The sequence below is a fragment of the Rhamphochromis sp. 'chilingali' genome (genome assembly GCF_963969265.1).
Source record: "Rhamphochromis sp. 'chilingali' genome assembly, chromosome: 21".
NCBI lineage: Eukaryota > Metazoa > Chordata > Actinopteri > Cichliformes > Cichlidae > Rhamphochromis > Rhamphochromis sp. 'chilingali'.
The window spans coordinates 20,232,531-20,246,784 of NC_137949.1; the positions used below are offsets into that span (position 1 = coordinate 20,232,531).

The 14,254-nt window shown below is 42.0% G+C and overlaps 1 protein-coding gene across 1 annotated transcript in view; it reads right to left on the reverse strand.

Annotated features, from left to right (window-relative positions):
* Nucleotides 1-14,254, reverse strand: part of syne1b (spectrin repeat containing, nuclear envelope 1b) — a 73,779-nt gene that overhangs the window by 14,857 nt on the left and 44,668 nt on the right. Inside the window, exons 78-117 of the mRNA XM_080871846.1 lie at nucleotides 13,806-14,143; nucleotides 13,557-13,701; nucleotides 13,252-13,470; nucleotides 12,886-13,154; nucleotides 12,607-12,772; nucleotides 12,254-12,409; nucleotides 11,993-12,145; nucleotides 11,683-11,865; nucleotides 11,449-11,586; nucleotides 11,054-11,239; nucleotides 10,772-10,894; nucleotides 10,469-10,651; nucleotides 10,076-10,219; nucleotides 9,694-9,882; nucleotides 9,312-9,452; nucleotides 9,035-9,148; nucleotides 8,665-8,826; nucleotides 8,262-8,456; nucleotides 7,959-8,135; nucleotides 6,829-7,020; nucleotides 6,462-6,593; nucleotides 5,997-6,097; nucleotides 5,698-5,851; nucleotides 5,479-5,607; nucleotides 5,211-5,366; nucleotides 4,731-4,940; nucleotides 4,410-4,511; nucleotides 4,173-4,292; nucleotides 3,844-4,044; nucleotides 3,550-3,723; nucleotides 3,010-3,141; nucleotides 2,605-2,801; nucleotides 2,374-2,506; nucleotides 1,956-2,138; nucleotides 1,657-1,806; nucleotides 1,190-1,366; nucleotides 920-1,075; nucleotides 687-842; nucleotides 363-533; nucleotides 62-195 (exon numbers count right to left, since the gene is read on the reverse strand). Of these exons, the coding sequence (XP_080727972.1) occupies nucleotides 62-195; nucleotides 363-533; nucleotides 687-842; nucleotides 920-1,075; nucleotides 1,190-1,366; nucleotides 1,657-1,806; nucleotides 1,956-2,138; nucleotides 2,374-2,506; nucleotides 2,605-2,801; nucleotides 3,010-3,141; nucleotides 3,550-3,723; nucleotides 3,844-4,044; nucleotides 4,173-4,292; nucleotides 4,410-4,511; nucleotides 4,731-4,940; nucleotides 5,211-5,366; nucleotides 5,479-5,607; nucleotides 5,698-5,851; nucleotides 5,997-6,097; nucleotides 6,462-6,593; nucleotides 6,829-7,020; nucleotides 7,959-8,135; nucleotides 8,262-8,456; nucleotides 8,665-8,826; nucleotides 9,035-9,148; nucleotides 9,312-9,452; nucleotides 9,694-9,882; nucleotides 10,076-10,219; nucleotides 10,469-10,651; nucleotides 10,772-10,894; nucleotides 11,054-11,239; nucleotides 11,449-11,586; nucleotides 11,683-11,865; nucleotides 11,993-12,145; nucleotides 12,254-12,409; nucleotides 12,607-12,772; nucleotides 12,886-13,154; nucleotides 13,252-13,470; nucleotides 13,557-13,701; nucleotides 13,806-14,143 (6,641 nt within the window). The remainder of the gene's footprint in view (nucleotides 1-61; nucleotides 196-362; nucleotides 534-686; nucleotides 843-919; nucleotides 1,076-1,189; nucleotides 1,367-1,656; nucleotides 1,807-1,955; nucleotides 2,139-2,373; nucleotides 2,507-2,604; nucleotides 2,802-3,009; nucleotides 3,142-3,549; nucleotides 3,724-3,843; nucleotides 4,045-4,172; nucleotides 4,293-4,409; nucleotides 4,512-4,730; nucleotides 4,941-5,210; nucleotides 5,367-5,478; nucleotides 5,608-5,697; nucleotides 5,852-5,996; nucleotides 6,098-6,461; nucleotides 6,594-6,828; nucleotides 7,021-7,958; nucleotides 8,136-8,261; nucleotides 8,457-8,664; nucleotides 8,827-9,034; nucleotides 9,149-9,311; nucleotides 9,453-9,693; nucleotides 9,883-10,075; nucleotides 10,220-10,468; nucleotides 10,652-10,771; nucleotides 10,895-11,053; nucleotides 11,240-11,448; nucleotides 11,587-11,682; nucleotides 11,866-11,992; nucleotides 12,146-12,253; nucleotides 12,410-12,606; nucleotides 12,773-12,885; nucleotides 13,155-13,251; nucleotides 13,471-13,556; nucleotides 13,702-13,805; nucleotides 14,144-14,254) is intronic.

The window sequence follows — 14,254 nt, forward strand, 5'->3', positions numbered from 1 at the left end:
GTTAAAGAAACACCAGTAGTAATGATAGTAATAAGCATAGCACCATGCTAATTAGGTTCACCTTGCGTTGACATCTTTCAGGGCATTGTTAAGAGAATCTGACACTGAAGGGTGACACTCCCTCAGCAGTTGGTGGGTAACAGCACCAAATTTTCTGAGACTGCTCTCCTGTTTTTCCAGTTCCCCTTGCAAATCCTTCACAGTGACAGATACAGTGGTTAATTCACCAGCAGTTAAATGATCACATTAAGAAACATACCCCTAACATTGCTACAAGATTTCAGAAACTCATATCTATACAGTTAAAGGCTTTAGTCAGTAAACATGTAAAATACACTGAATGCCCCTTTATCTTAATATACCTGCAGACTTTGCACTTGCAGATGAACAGCCTCCAGTGAGCCTGTGAGGAGGCGGAAACGAGACACAGAGTACCTTCCCTCCATCAGGTAGCCATTGATCTCCTCTGAAGCGTGTTTGTATAGAGTCCACTGGTCCAGCACTGACTTCAAGCTGATCTTTAGCTGCCCAATCTGTAGAAGGTGAAATCAAAAACATGCATCTACATCCAGTAAATTGCAAAATCAGGCCAAAGTCAGAGCACGAGAGGGATGGACAAGCGAGCATAGAATAAATGGGTCTAACCCGGGTAATAAAAAATAAACAAAAAAGAACAAGGAGATTACCAAGTGGTCCAGGTTAGCCCAGGTGTGATTGACACCTTGGAGTGTCTCCATGACGATAGCACAGGCCTCATCAGTCTTATTTTGAACAAGGGCACAGCCTTGCTCTTCGACTCGCTCCAGCTCTTTCTCTTTTTCTTTTACCAGTTCCTCCATTTCCTTTAAAAAATTGTTTTTATTTAGCAAATACAAAGACAAGATGAAGGGCAAGAATATCTTAATCAGATCTACAGTACCTGGCAGTCTTTTAGAGCATTCTGCACAGATGTCAGATCCTCTATCCGGTGTTTCCTCTTCAGCCTTTCTTCTTGAGTTGCCATCCAAGACTTCAGGGCCTGAATGCTGCTCTCATAATCTAACCACATCTCCAAGAGGCTCTCAAGGAACTGGATCTTTAAGAATTTCATGCAAAAAAAAAAGTTAACTTTGGATGTTGCATTGATAAAGGACATTGGGTGAATATGCTGTTGGTTTTATTGTAACATTATCAATGATTACGTCCTCACCCTCTCATTGATGCGGCCTTGTAGGATCTGCCAGCGCCTGTTCATCGCTCCCAGACGCTCAGCAAAATCTGTTTTATCACTGCGCTTGCTCTCCACATCCTGACCACTGAGCTGCAGCACTGACTGGTTGACAAAGTCCACAGTCAGCTGCTTACAGCTTAAATCTACTCTGAATCCCTAAAGTGAGGAAACAACAGGAGATTTTATAATAAAAGATCTACAGTTAGAACCAGTAGTTGCATCACCATTATGATCAGGTTAGGAAAACTCCATGTTTAAAAATCAAAATTTTAGCTCTCAACACAAGAAGAAGAAGAATTTTATCTAGAAAAAAACCTTACTTGCAATGGCAAACCACAAAAAAACCAAAACCATTCAAACCAAAAGTTATATTTTTGATTTAATAAGAGTTCAGACCATACATGTAAACAAAAACTGTCATGAATCAATAAAAAATGCTCCACTACCTTATATTTTTGCAAATAGTCTTGAATCACACTTGATCCCACAGAACTCTTGAGGTTTTCTTCATCCTCGTCAATGACACTCTCCATCAGCGATATCCAGTTAAACAGCTCACAAATGGCATGACGGGAGGCCAGTTTTTCCATTTGGATCTAGAAAAAAAAAAAGAAACCGATATGTTGGTAGTTTAAAAACAAACTGCAATGAAAACTTTTGCATGCAAACTGGAGAAGCAGAAAGAGGTAATCCTATTTGTCCTGAAGCAGGTAAGCCTTTTTAGTCTGGCTGCATGTGACGATACCTGATGCAGCTTCTCCTGGACCACTGGGATGCGTGTAAGTAGCTCAGCCCACTGAGTGTCAATCCGTGCCAGGTCAGAGCGCAATACCACCGTGTCCACTTTCTTCAGCCGCAGCAGCTGGTTGCCCTCATTAACCACTGAGCTCTTAAGGCTAGACTTTCCCTCAACTTCTTTTGAAAATTCCTAAAAAAGAGAGAAGTGGAAAATCATCCAATCAAAACTATGTGGACCAGACTGCAGCAAAACAGTGCTACTGCAGAAGATAATAACAATATTAAACAAATACAAGTAAATTTGTAGTATATGCTACAGTTGAACTGAGGTGTTATGTTCATGCCTACAACTGCCATTAAGTGAGGCAGCTGGTTGGCCAGCAAAAACAAAACAAATCAACCAAATTGATTGTCTTTGGCCTCACAAGGAAAGCAGAGAGATGATCTCTGACTGTTTCCAGCTCCTGTGGCACTAACACCGCCTGCGTGTTCCAAAACTCCAGACGCTCCAGAGCAGACTGCAGCCATTCGCTCATCTCTCCACACTCCCTTTGATACCTAAAGAAAAAACAATTGAAATTAGACCGTGCACTCATTTACCGGATATTTATATCCAAAGCCTAAGAAACAGTCCTTATTTTTGAAGTCTTTCTGACCTGGTCCAGTGTTTCAGAATAGCCTCGAGGCGTTGTAACTCCTTGTTGACCTTGGCAGCGTTGTTGAGCCAGTGTTCCCCCAAGAGTGCGAGCTGATTCTCCAGCGAGGGGCAGCACACTGACAGTAACAGATGTTTACCTTCATCCAACACCTGGTAGAGCTTGTGCTGGTGCTCCGCTAGTCTCCCCTTCAGACCCTTTGCAAAGAAGAAGAAGAAAATGTGTTTCCAGCTAGATAAATATATTTTTCTACTTTGCAGCAAAGACAGGAAGCCCATTTTGACTTGAACCTTTCTTTAAAGCTTAATCAGCATGTAAGAGAATTTAAGTGGCTTCTTCCTTTGTCACAGCTAAACAATTAGCCCGATGTAGTAAATTTACACCTGAGCTCATGTGACATTGTACCTGGTATAATGATATTCTGTCAATAAGCCTTTCTTCAGTTTCTTCAACCAGACCAACAGAAGGAATACTTTCTTCAACAGCCTCCAGATGTTGGTTCAGACTCTGGTAGTCCTGCACCAAACGGCACCAAGTCTGAAAATAAACATTATTATAAATAAATATTTAAAATTCAGTCGTCTGACAAGTACATCTTTGTAACTATAATAATATTTTTTTAACTTTACCATTAATTTGATTTTTTGTCCTACAGTACAACTCCAACTCTCATAGCTACCAACTTTAATATGTAATTTTTTTCAAGGTAATTAAAAGGCTTTTAAAAATGTGTTTATATAGCTAGTGATGTTCTAATATATAACATTTAAAAACTAAGTAAATGTCTTTCATTAAACATGTCATATCTATTATATCTACATGTAATAAGATACAGTTAAACCAACCACACTTGGAACTGGTCACAAAATTATCCGTTATCAGAATTTTTGTGACTATGTTAACCTTCCTTTTACACAAATATGGCATATATACTCCTTCACCTACCTCTAGGATACACTCCAGTTCAACTCCTTTACTGTGTGCCTCTTTGAGGACTCTCTGAGCCTCAGCTAGTGTCTCTTCCAAGGCTTGGTTTTCTTTGGGAAGCATCAGGCCACTGATCTTCCTGAAGTATGTTTCCGTTAGAATCATATGGGACTCTAGACCCTGGAAGAACTCCTAAAAGAGGCCAGAAACAAAGACGATCAGCTCTATTTGTCTCCTGCATCACAACAAATTGGGTTCAACACGTAACCTTGTTGATTCTTTAAGCCTAAAGGATTTAGCAGGTGACTATACTTTATGTTTGTCCAGGTGATTCTGGACTTCCTCCACAGAGCTGGCAATAATTCTCTGATCGGCAGCCATCTTGTCTTTAGCTGTGTCCACCAGGTCTTTCAGGTCCTGCAGAGCACGTTCATACTGCTCCTTCAGTGCCATGTTCTGGTTCAGCCCACTGCGCCGGGAACCCACTGTCATCACCAGCTCCTCATAAGAATCCTGGAAAAACACAAAAAATCAGTTTCCGGTTGTGCATCTTTTGAATTTGACGGTAATTTCTTCACTGTACATTCAGAAGTAAAACCAAATTGATGATTTCTCCGTGAGCCATCAATCATGTATGTTACCTGTAGTTTGAGCAGTTTGTTTGTTGAGATCTGATCCGCGTGCAGTGCTGATCCTCTGGTTTTAAGTTCTGTGATTCTTTGTTCAAAGTCTTTCAGGCTCTCCTCTGCACTGGCAATGACCTGAGAGAAACCGATTAGATGTATTAAAGACATTCACAGTAATGTTCTTGTTTTCTGCAAGCTTTAATGGAAGATGGTTAAAGCTTCAGGAGGAATATTAGTCAACTCTTGCATTACCTCCAGTTGTTTTGACGCTGGTCTATCCATTGCTCCAGCTAGGGCTTGCAGTATCTGGCATTTGGTCTCAATTAAAGCAGTTTGAAGAAGCTGCAATTCAGTCTGTGTAAGACACGAGGTCATTTATAGGAAATTAAGACAAAATGCAAGCATGTCTGATTTCATAATATAAAGATATAAATGTTGTTTCCTATAGGCTTGTCTTTGTCTTCTGCAACAGTGGCTTAACTTAATAAAAAGAAGCATTTCCCCAGCGGCTGTCTCTTTAAATCGTCAAACATTAAAGGGCTTGAAAAACAAAAAGCACAATATGAGGCAAACCTGATAGGATGTGAGTTCATGTGCTCTGCTCCTCATTTGGTCACAGCGTTGTCCCAGAGCACAACCCAGAGCTCCTAATCTCTCTTTGAGGCAGTTAAGGTTGTCTTCCAAAAGTACTTGTTCTTCGTGCCTTAACGCTGAAGATGAAGTGAGCAGAGTTTGGCTGAGCTTCACCTCCTCCGTCATATGCCTCACATCGTTCTCCAAGGTCTGCAGAAGAGGTCAGAATCATCAGCTTGATTTATACTAAATAATTACAAGGTGAAATCTGTAATATGGGAAAGCATTTTGATTGACGGTGTAACACTGCAGTTAAAATGACATAGCTTTATTTTTATGCACCAGCACCATGCTTCCCACCCAGAACTTTAGCCGCATGCTGGTGTAGACGTTACCATTTAACCCTTCTGATCATGTGATTTATTCATTTCAGATTTCCTGCAATATTTACTGAAGCTCCACAAATAAGGCCAATTGTACCTCCTGCTTTTGTAGCTGGGTCTCTGCATTTTCAGCCAGCAGCACTGAGCCAGAGAAGACGTTGTTCTCCACATTATCCAGCCAGGAGGAGGTGGATGACACAGCTGTGTAGAGCTGTTGTTCCATCTGCGCCACCTGTGTCTCACCACCACCAGGCTACATACACATGTACATGGGAAGAATGTACGTTTTCATTGAGACCACATGCTTGAAATAAAAAGTTGCATTTCCAACATTGCATTACAATATAATAACAGATATGCTAAACCTGCGGGGTGACGTCTTCTACTGTTTGCCTGAAGCTATCGTACAGAGTCTTCAGAGAGGACCTGTCAGCCTGGGTGTCTCCTTTAAACACCGGCCCAGATGTGGACACACGGGAAGCTCTCGAAAAAACCTAAAGGACAAAAAATACATATTAAACACTCTGATTTTTTTTTTCTATTGAGTGTATGCTAACAGGAATTAAAAACACAGGGATATGTACTGGCTGCTTGTGGTCCTGCTCCAGGGTTTTCTGCAGGAGCTGGAGTTTAGTTTTGAGCTCCAGTCTCAGACTCTCCCATCTCTGCCTCATCTGCTCCCGCCCAGCCTGCGTTTCCCTTTCAGCCAAGGCTGCCGGTGAAAATGGTTCTGTCATACTGCAGGATGACAGAGAATAAATTAGTGCTCTGTTACATTACTTACATTTATATTCTGCCATAAGAATGAACCTCATACATATACTTCATATTTTATTATTCAGTTAATTATTATTCATGTATAATATAACTGTTATTAAGAGACCTGGCACTGCTGGGTGAAGCCTGCAGGATGAGGATCTCCTCTCCTCTGCTGGCAACTGACTGAAGAAGCTTTTTCTGCTCTGCAAGCTGCTCTTCCAGTTCCTACAGTAGAAAACAAGCAACAAAACAACAGTGTTAGACTGTATGTGGCATCACAAAGAAACATTTATGAAGTTATTTATACAAATGCTTGTTAGACCCTTAGGGATACACATGTTTTGGTGAGAAGCACATATTTTTGGCTCCTGTGGGGACATGTCATTTATTGCACACTCACTCCTTTTTACATTCAACTCACAGATGAGGACTGACCCAAAAGACAAATTAAAGTTTGTCATCAACATTAAGATAAGAACATTTATTGTGCATTCCTGGGTAATAGTCAAAGAAATCCAATGACAAACTATGTAAGAACGTGTATTTAAGTCTATACTGAACTTAATGAAGGTCAAAAAAAGAAAATCACCTTCTGTCTCTGAAGACTGTCTTGGTGCTGTTGGGTTCGTGTGGTTCGGGCCTGGGCCAGCCAATCTTGTACACTGGGACTCTGAGAGAGGCTGGAGTCTGATTCACTGTCTTCCTGCTCCTGCAGAGAACCCTGTCGGATCAGAAAGTTAGATATAAGACAAATGCTTCAGAAAAAGTAGTATTATCAAATACAACAATTCAAAATTTACATGTGCATTTGTTGTAGACCCATTGCTGATAAATACACCAGTGCAAACTTTGCAAATATGGTAGTCACAGTGAGGACCAAACACAGAGTCAAATATTCTGCACTACATGCACACACATTAGCAGATGACAACATTTAGCCCATGCAGCAACCTCACCTGGATGTTACTCTGTTTGTCCTGTAGCATCCTCTGCAGCTCCAACAAACCACCCTTCAGTGTGCGTAACTTCCTCGCCAAATGTTCAGCTTCCTCTCTAGTGTCTGTGCGGCCTCCCCGCAGCAAGTTCTCACTGTGAACTGACAGCTCTGAGAGGGTCAGCACCTTCTCTTCAATCTCCAGCAGCATGTTCTGCAGCAGTAGGAGGAGAGACGCCAGATCAAACATCGTGTTTCACCGCCTACAGGAGCTCCTCCATCTACACGACAGACTCTCCAGCTATGGATGAACCCCCTTCACCAGCAGCTTTCCCTGTCCAAAGGACAGGGACGGCTCTCATCCTTGGCCCACCTCTTCGGCCTTGCCTCCTGTGCAACATATTACCGCTAATCCTTCAGGCTCCGTGCTCTTCAGCATACATGCTCCCCCTCAACTTACAAACCAGTTTGTCTGTGTAGAACACCATTCTAATTCCAGACCAGCTGTCAGTGCCCATCAGTAAAGATTATCCAGATGTTTAAAGAAACATTTGTTTTTTGATATTACTGACATTCCTTTGCAATCGTTAGAGTCTGCATGTTATTCTACAGCAGAGAATCGCTTCCCACCCTGCTATCCTACACTCCCTGTACTCTAGGATTCCCCTACTTGGATATTCTAGTAGCTTTGTCCCGAGCACCAATCCAGGTAGCGAGCTCTGACTACACAGCCCTAGGCTTCTAACATGCCCCTGTCGCACAGAGAAATCTGCATAATCTGCTTAAGACTAGTGCTACAGTCACTTAGGTCCAGCCATGTGAAGGTCCCTATTACTCCTCTAATACGCTTGTTTACTCACTGAAAGGCCCCTGACCCCCTGAAATGATCCATGTGTAATAAGGACAAAATACTGAAAGATGAGACGTAGGTAAAAATCCACTGACAAATCTGATTTGCACTAGTGTGCTCAGAAAAAAATCCCTGAGCATCTAAAAAGTAATCCCAGACATCCACCTGTCATTTCTGAAAATTTCCTGTGACATGCATTATTAATTAACCCCACATTTATATTCACAAATCCATTAATATTCTCAAGTACAGCAGTGTTTGAGGCTGCATTACTGCAGGTGAACAGCAGGGGGAACTCTTACTTGACATTCAGCCAGTTGATTCTCCATATCTGTCTCCTCTGGAAGTTTAGGTTCAAGGAGGGACAATACAGCACTGCGCATTTTGCCCAACCACTGGTCCAGTTCATCTGCCTGGGTGTGATAGAGCTGTACGGCCTGTTCCTGAAGCTGACCCTCCAGGCGGTCACTGACACGCTCCTGAAGGATGCCACATCCAATTTGAGTTATTATAACAACTTTCTAAGTTGGTATTCGAGAAATAACGTTTGATTAATTAATAAAACAACTATTTCTACTATTTGATATGATTTTCGCAAAAAATACCTCTAATAATTGTTGTTTCCCTGAGGCTTTCATGTGGATGGTGGCCATCCTCTCAGCTAACACAGCAAGGGAGGACTGCATGGCCAGCTGGTCAGCCATGTCTGAGTCCACAGCATCAGTGGCCAAATCTTCCGTGAAGCTTGTCTGCAGCCGGTCTATTTCTTCCTGCGCACTCTGAATCTCTTCTATCAGACCCTTTACAAAACAACCAAAAGTTAGCCTACTCAGTTTACAAGCAAGAACTGAGATAGTGATGTAATGTTTACACAAAATACCATAATCCTATAAAAATAATATTAAAGATTCAAAACAAGGTGATAAATACATCTTCGACAAGTCTGACTTTCCTCAACTCAGCTCTCTAATCTTCACAATATGCAAGCCCTTTCTGTATGTGACAAACCTTATGTGCCTTTATGTGGCTATCCGGACTTTTATCTCCCTCCAGAGGCTCACTGAGTTTGGCTTCTAACGCCTCCATCTTAGAAGAGATTGATTGGAGTGAACCCTGGTAATGCTGCTGCTTCTCGAGAGCTTCATACAAAGATCTTTGCTTCTCACTGATCTGTAAGACAAAACAGAGTATAAAAAAGGTCTGAAATACCATTCATACACTAGTAATGATAACCATTAACAAGGAATAATCAAATACCAAATTCATAACATTGTTTCTAGTTGCTGAAAATAGTGTTTTATTAAAAAATGTTCAAATCTACGTGCTCGTAATCGACATTTTTTATTAAAAAAGCATGAAGATGAAGACTTTCACATACCACATTCTTTAAACTCTCCCAGGAGCGCTGCAGGTCATCTAAGTTGGCCACAGACTCAAAGGTTGGGTCATACAGTTCTTGAATGGGAGCTCTTGTGAGTGTCCCTCGTCCCATCTAAAGGGAAATTTAAAGGGTGTCATCAGAAGTTACGTTATTAAATGGATAGTAACCAGACAGAAATACTTGCACGAAGATGCAAATCTAATGTCATCTACACTACACAAGAGAATCTTTTTACTCAGCAACTTCGAACAAAAAGAAGAGAGAAGGCTGAAACCTTGGTTACAGTTGCTTCAGTGTGAGTTATGGGAGAAGGAGAACGGCACACAGGAGGAGAAGAGATCTCGCTGTTAGTGCCCTCCTCACCAGACTCCTCAGTTACAGGTGACAGCAGGGTGTGACAGCGTCCAGCTGTCATCTGGCACACCATGCAGGAAAACAGAAGAGCAGACATGCAAGGTAAATCGGAAAAGATGATGCATAGGAAAGGCGTAGATAAAAGTAAAAGCTCCACAATAGACCTGTCAGGAGCGAATTAAAGAAAAATATCCGGGCTATGCTAAAGCTTTAAACAGTAGAATAGGTCAACATATTTGTTTATTATCCAGCACAAACTTTATAGCCATCAGCACATTATGTTGTGCATGATGTTCTCTTACCACGACAGCTTGAGCTGCAGATTTCTTTGATTTCTCCCCATCCATCTCCTGGAGATCCTCAGGCAGACCCTCTACATCAGTCACTGTCAGGAGCATGGTGGCGTGCTTGGCCTTCACTGCCAGCATTTTGCATTTTGAGTTGAGTGAGGCGATTTGCTCCTGGTAACCTTTGATCTTTTGGGCAAGTTCCTAGTCAAAAATACAAAATACACACAGCAGTTATGGGTTACATATAAAGCTCAGTATGAAAGACAAGCAGATATCAGGATTTTTTTAATCAAAATAACAAATACAGCAGTGAATACAGCACATGTTCACACAGTAGGCTCCTGTTTTTCTTAAGAAGAAAGACGGGCAAAGTGAAAGAGTTAAAGTACTGTACTTCATGGTGTAGGATCTGGGCTTGCAGTTCCTGGATGTTGTTGGTGGGGATTGGTCTGTCCTGAATGACCCGGTGCGCTTCCTCTATCAGCCCCTGTAGATCTCTGACTTCCTGTTCATACTGCTCGTACTGCACCACTGCCTCCTGAAAAAAGTGAAGTGAAATAAGTTTTAATATTACATAATTCGTTAAATCTCAGAATGTAAAAAGAGTAAACTTTTCAAATCCAGTGCGTATTAAAAATTGAAAGAAACTTTGGTTACAACTTTGAAAGGACTCAAAACACACCTTAAAGGTGTCAAGTAACTTTCTATCAGTACCCAGCATTGTTGCATATTTTCTGTGAATACAGTGTTGACGTTATTGTGCTGCAGCAGCAGCGTCCCCCTGTACCTGTAAGATGTTGCACTGCTGAATGGCTACATGCTGCAAGTGACTGGCTTCTTGCTGCAGGCGCAGAGCTGTGCGACAGATAGCAAGGTTAGGCATCACCTCCTCTGGGACCTGCAGTGCACTCTGACACAGCTGCACGGCCTGAACCTGCTGCTTGAAGCTCTCCATATCCGCCAGCAGACGCTGTAAAAATGTAAAGTTAATATTGTATGAAAATGTTTAAAATACACAAGATGAAAAGTGAACATTTGAGGCTCTTTATTAACAATAAATAAATAAAAGGCATTCATATTTGTTGGTTACCTGTCTCTGAGCCAGCTGTTCTTTGAGGCTCTGGCGTGCCAACTCTGGTGAAGTCAGTGTAGCTTGGACCTGCTCCAGAGCAACATGGAGGGCCTTCACTTCATACTCCAGGGCTTCCATACTCTGAAGACAGACGTCCATAAGATAATTTTCACAAAGTGCTACGAGTATTAATGCTCCTTTGGGTAAATTCTACTAGTAAAACATGATTTTAAACTAAAATAGAGATTATCAAAAATCTTAACAAGTGAAACAAAAACAAAATCTTTTATTTTTCTGTACCTTGTCTGCATCCTGCAGACTCTGCAGTCGTGTCTTGATGCTTTGCTGAAGCTCCTCGGTGTGTCGACTGAGCTCACAAACCTGCTGGCTCATAGACTCGACCTGCAGCACCTCAGATAGAAGCTCTACTTTCTCTGCCATGGATTCAAGGTCCCCGTGGAGCTCTCGAGACTCACGCAGGACAGCCTGAGTACAGAAAGAGAAAGGTTAGTGGTCACAGCATTGTTTCGTACAACAGCTAACTTTGCCATAGACAAAAAAAACAGAACCCATTTATGACTAAATGTGACCACGTTTACGTGTATATGCATCAATCCAGCTCAAGCCATGTCCACCCATTTAGATTTTGCTTTTTTAGAGCGACTAATAACACTTTAAAAAACACGCCAACTCACCTGGTACATCCGTATCTGTTCCTGCAGATGAACAGAGGAGTTCCAGATGATGTTTGCCCTCACCAGGCTTTTGGCTTTTTCTGACCACCTCACAATGAAGTCCAGCATCTCATTATACTCATCTAAATAACAGACAGCCTGAAAAGCCACAATAAGAAAATGTAAACTCTCTTTACCTTTATTACTATGTTGGACTTATATAACTTATTGTTATATAAAGGTTTACAAACAAACCTTTTTGAGCCAGTTGTTTCTACAGTCTGCTAGTCTTGATGTGTGATGATGCATTTCTGACAGCTTGCTGATGGCATCACTTAGCTGTTTGGCCAGCAGGGGGTTTCTGCGGCCAAACTCTTGTACAGCTGCATCGAGCTCTGCAAGAGTGCGACCGCAGGTATCCAAGTCTTCAAAAAGACTCTGAGAAAAAAAATCGGTGCATAAAAGTTTATATCAATCATTGTTCTCAATGAAAAAAAGTGTAATTTTAGAGTTTCCTTTATCAACAACACATAAAATACGATCAAACACAAAGTAAGCATTCTACCTTGACCTCTTCTTTGGCATGGTCAACATCAGGAGATTTTTCCTTAAATTTAGTGGAGATGGCTTTGAGTTTCTCTGACATGTCATGGATTCTGGAGCTGAAGTCCTCCTTTATTTCTCTGGTTTTCTGATTTTCTCTCTCCTTGGAAAGAACCTGGAAAATAGATGAGAAAAGAAGTGACAGAAGTGACAAATGCTACAAATATGACCGATGCCCATTGATGTCTAGTTTATATTCAGGGCTGTGTGTGTTGTAGAGTACCTGATCCTCAATAGCACCCAGAGCAAGTGAGACCTCTGCTAGTTGCATGGAGATTTCTGAAGGGAGTATAGTGTAGAGGTCCAGGTACTTGCTCTGTTGTTGCTCTGCTAATTTATCCACATTCTGACGATAAGTGATCACATCTCCATGCACAACCTATGCGCAATAAAGAGAAGACCTATTTAGCCTTTTTTGGCATCAAACACTTTCACTGATATTGGCCATTAGAGAACAGAATATTTTGGAGACTTAGTCGAGGTATAGTGTGAGCAACAGTGTTCTTTTCAGACATATTTAATTCACAAATTGGACATTTCTCTGTGTAGACGACAGATTTTAGATGGCAGATATACCTCAAGCTCCTGCAACAGAGAATCAATGTCTGGAGTGGGATTGAGAAGAAGTTCCCTGGTCTCCTGTATCCAGGCTTTTACAACACTAAGTTCCTTCTCCACTTCCTCTCTGTCCCTCAGCTCCTGAGCTGCCTGAGCTCTTTTGGTCCTGGACTGTGTCAAAAGGCTGAAGACAAATAGATAATTAATTCATCTTATATTCTGAACAGCAACATAGATCGCACTTTTTCATCTCTGATCGCTACAGATGGACTTGTTTAAAGTTTCTCATCCTCCTACCTTTCCATTCGGTCTTGTACAGCTCTGATCTCCTTCAGGCTGGGCAGCTCATCTTGTCCATTTGTTGGTGAAGGCACTTCCACATCATGCAGCAGACTGAGTGCGTACTGGCGCAGCAGCATCAGGGATGACAGTTCCCGCTCCAAGTCTTGGCTCAACAAGTCATGCTGGTCTAACAGAGACTGCAGAGTGGCTTTGGAAGCCTTCTCCACAGCACTGTCAGGGAAACGACTTTGGAGCTCATCGCAGACCGCTTTAACCTTCACCATCTATATAAAGAAACATAAGTATAGATGTTTTCTACTGCAAATCTTTATTTTTCCATACTTAGCAAAATATTATTTCTCCCCATTGGCTGCAGTGTACCTTCTCTCTGAAAGTCCTCCATTCCTGTGCGGTGTCCTCAAGTACTCTCTCCCGTCCCCGTGCTACACTGCGTAATCGTGTCCACCGCTGCCACACAGTGGTCATGGAGCGACTGATGGTGGCCTTGCTGGCGTCACTCCCCACCAGCTCCAGCTGAGCTGCCTGTTCCTCTAAACCACTCAGCTTCTCTTGGAAGCCATTCACCAGAGATACAAGGGACTGAAAAAATTGAAAGAATGTCAGTAGCATGAAGCATTCACAGAAGCACCACCTATTGAATAAAATAATATTATAGGCTATCATACTCTGTGACTGCCTAGCTTGTCTTCAGCCTCTTGGCTTGTGGCTGCCTTTGCAGTAGAAAATTCAGTCAGTTTCTTCTCAGCCTCATTCATAAGCTCAATGACAGTCTGCCTTGCTTCCTGGTATGACTTCCACTGGGCCACACAGCTGAGAAAAACAGAATATATTCAAGTATAAAGTACCACTATAAAAGACCAACAATAAACTGCAGATAAAGGGCAGATTGCATGATCGGACTCTTTTCTTATTACCTGTGAAGGACTTCCTGGTGACACTGGAGCTGATCTCGAACCTCCACGCCTCTCTGCTTTGCCGACTCCACACTCACCCGTAGCTGCTCTTTAGCAGTAGGGTTGACCAGTTTCTCCAGCTGAGGAAGGAGGGTTTGCAGTTCCTCTAGGTGGCTGAGAAACTCCTGCTCTGTGGCCATGATATCTGCCTGCTGCCTCAGACACTCTTCATAGTTCTCCACATCCACACCCAAGCTAGCTTGCTGCAGGAAAGATACGGCATCTTCGAGCCACTCGCACGCTGCTTGCATCCTGAAGTGGTATTTCTGACACAACACCAAGGCTTCCTCCAGAGTAATCTTAATAAAAAAAAATCAAATGAGAAAAATATGAAAAGGAAACGTCGATCTAATTCACTGAACAGCTAACAACTTCAAAAATGAAACATTTACATTCACTAAAGATGTTCC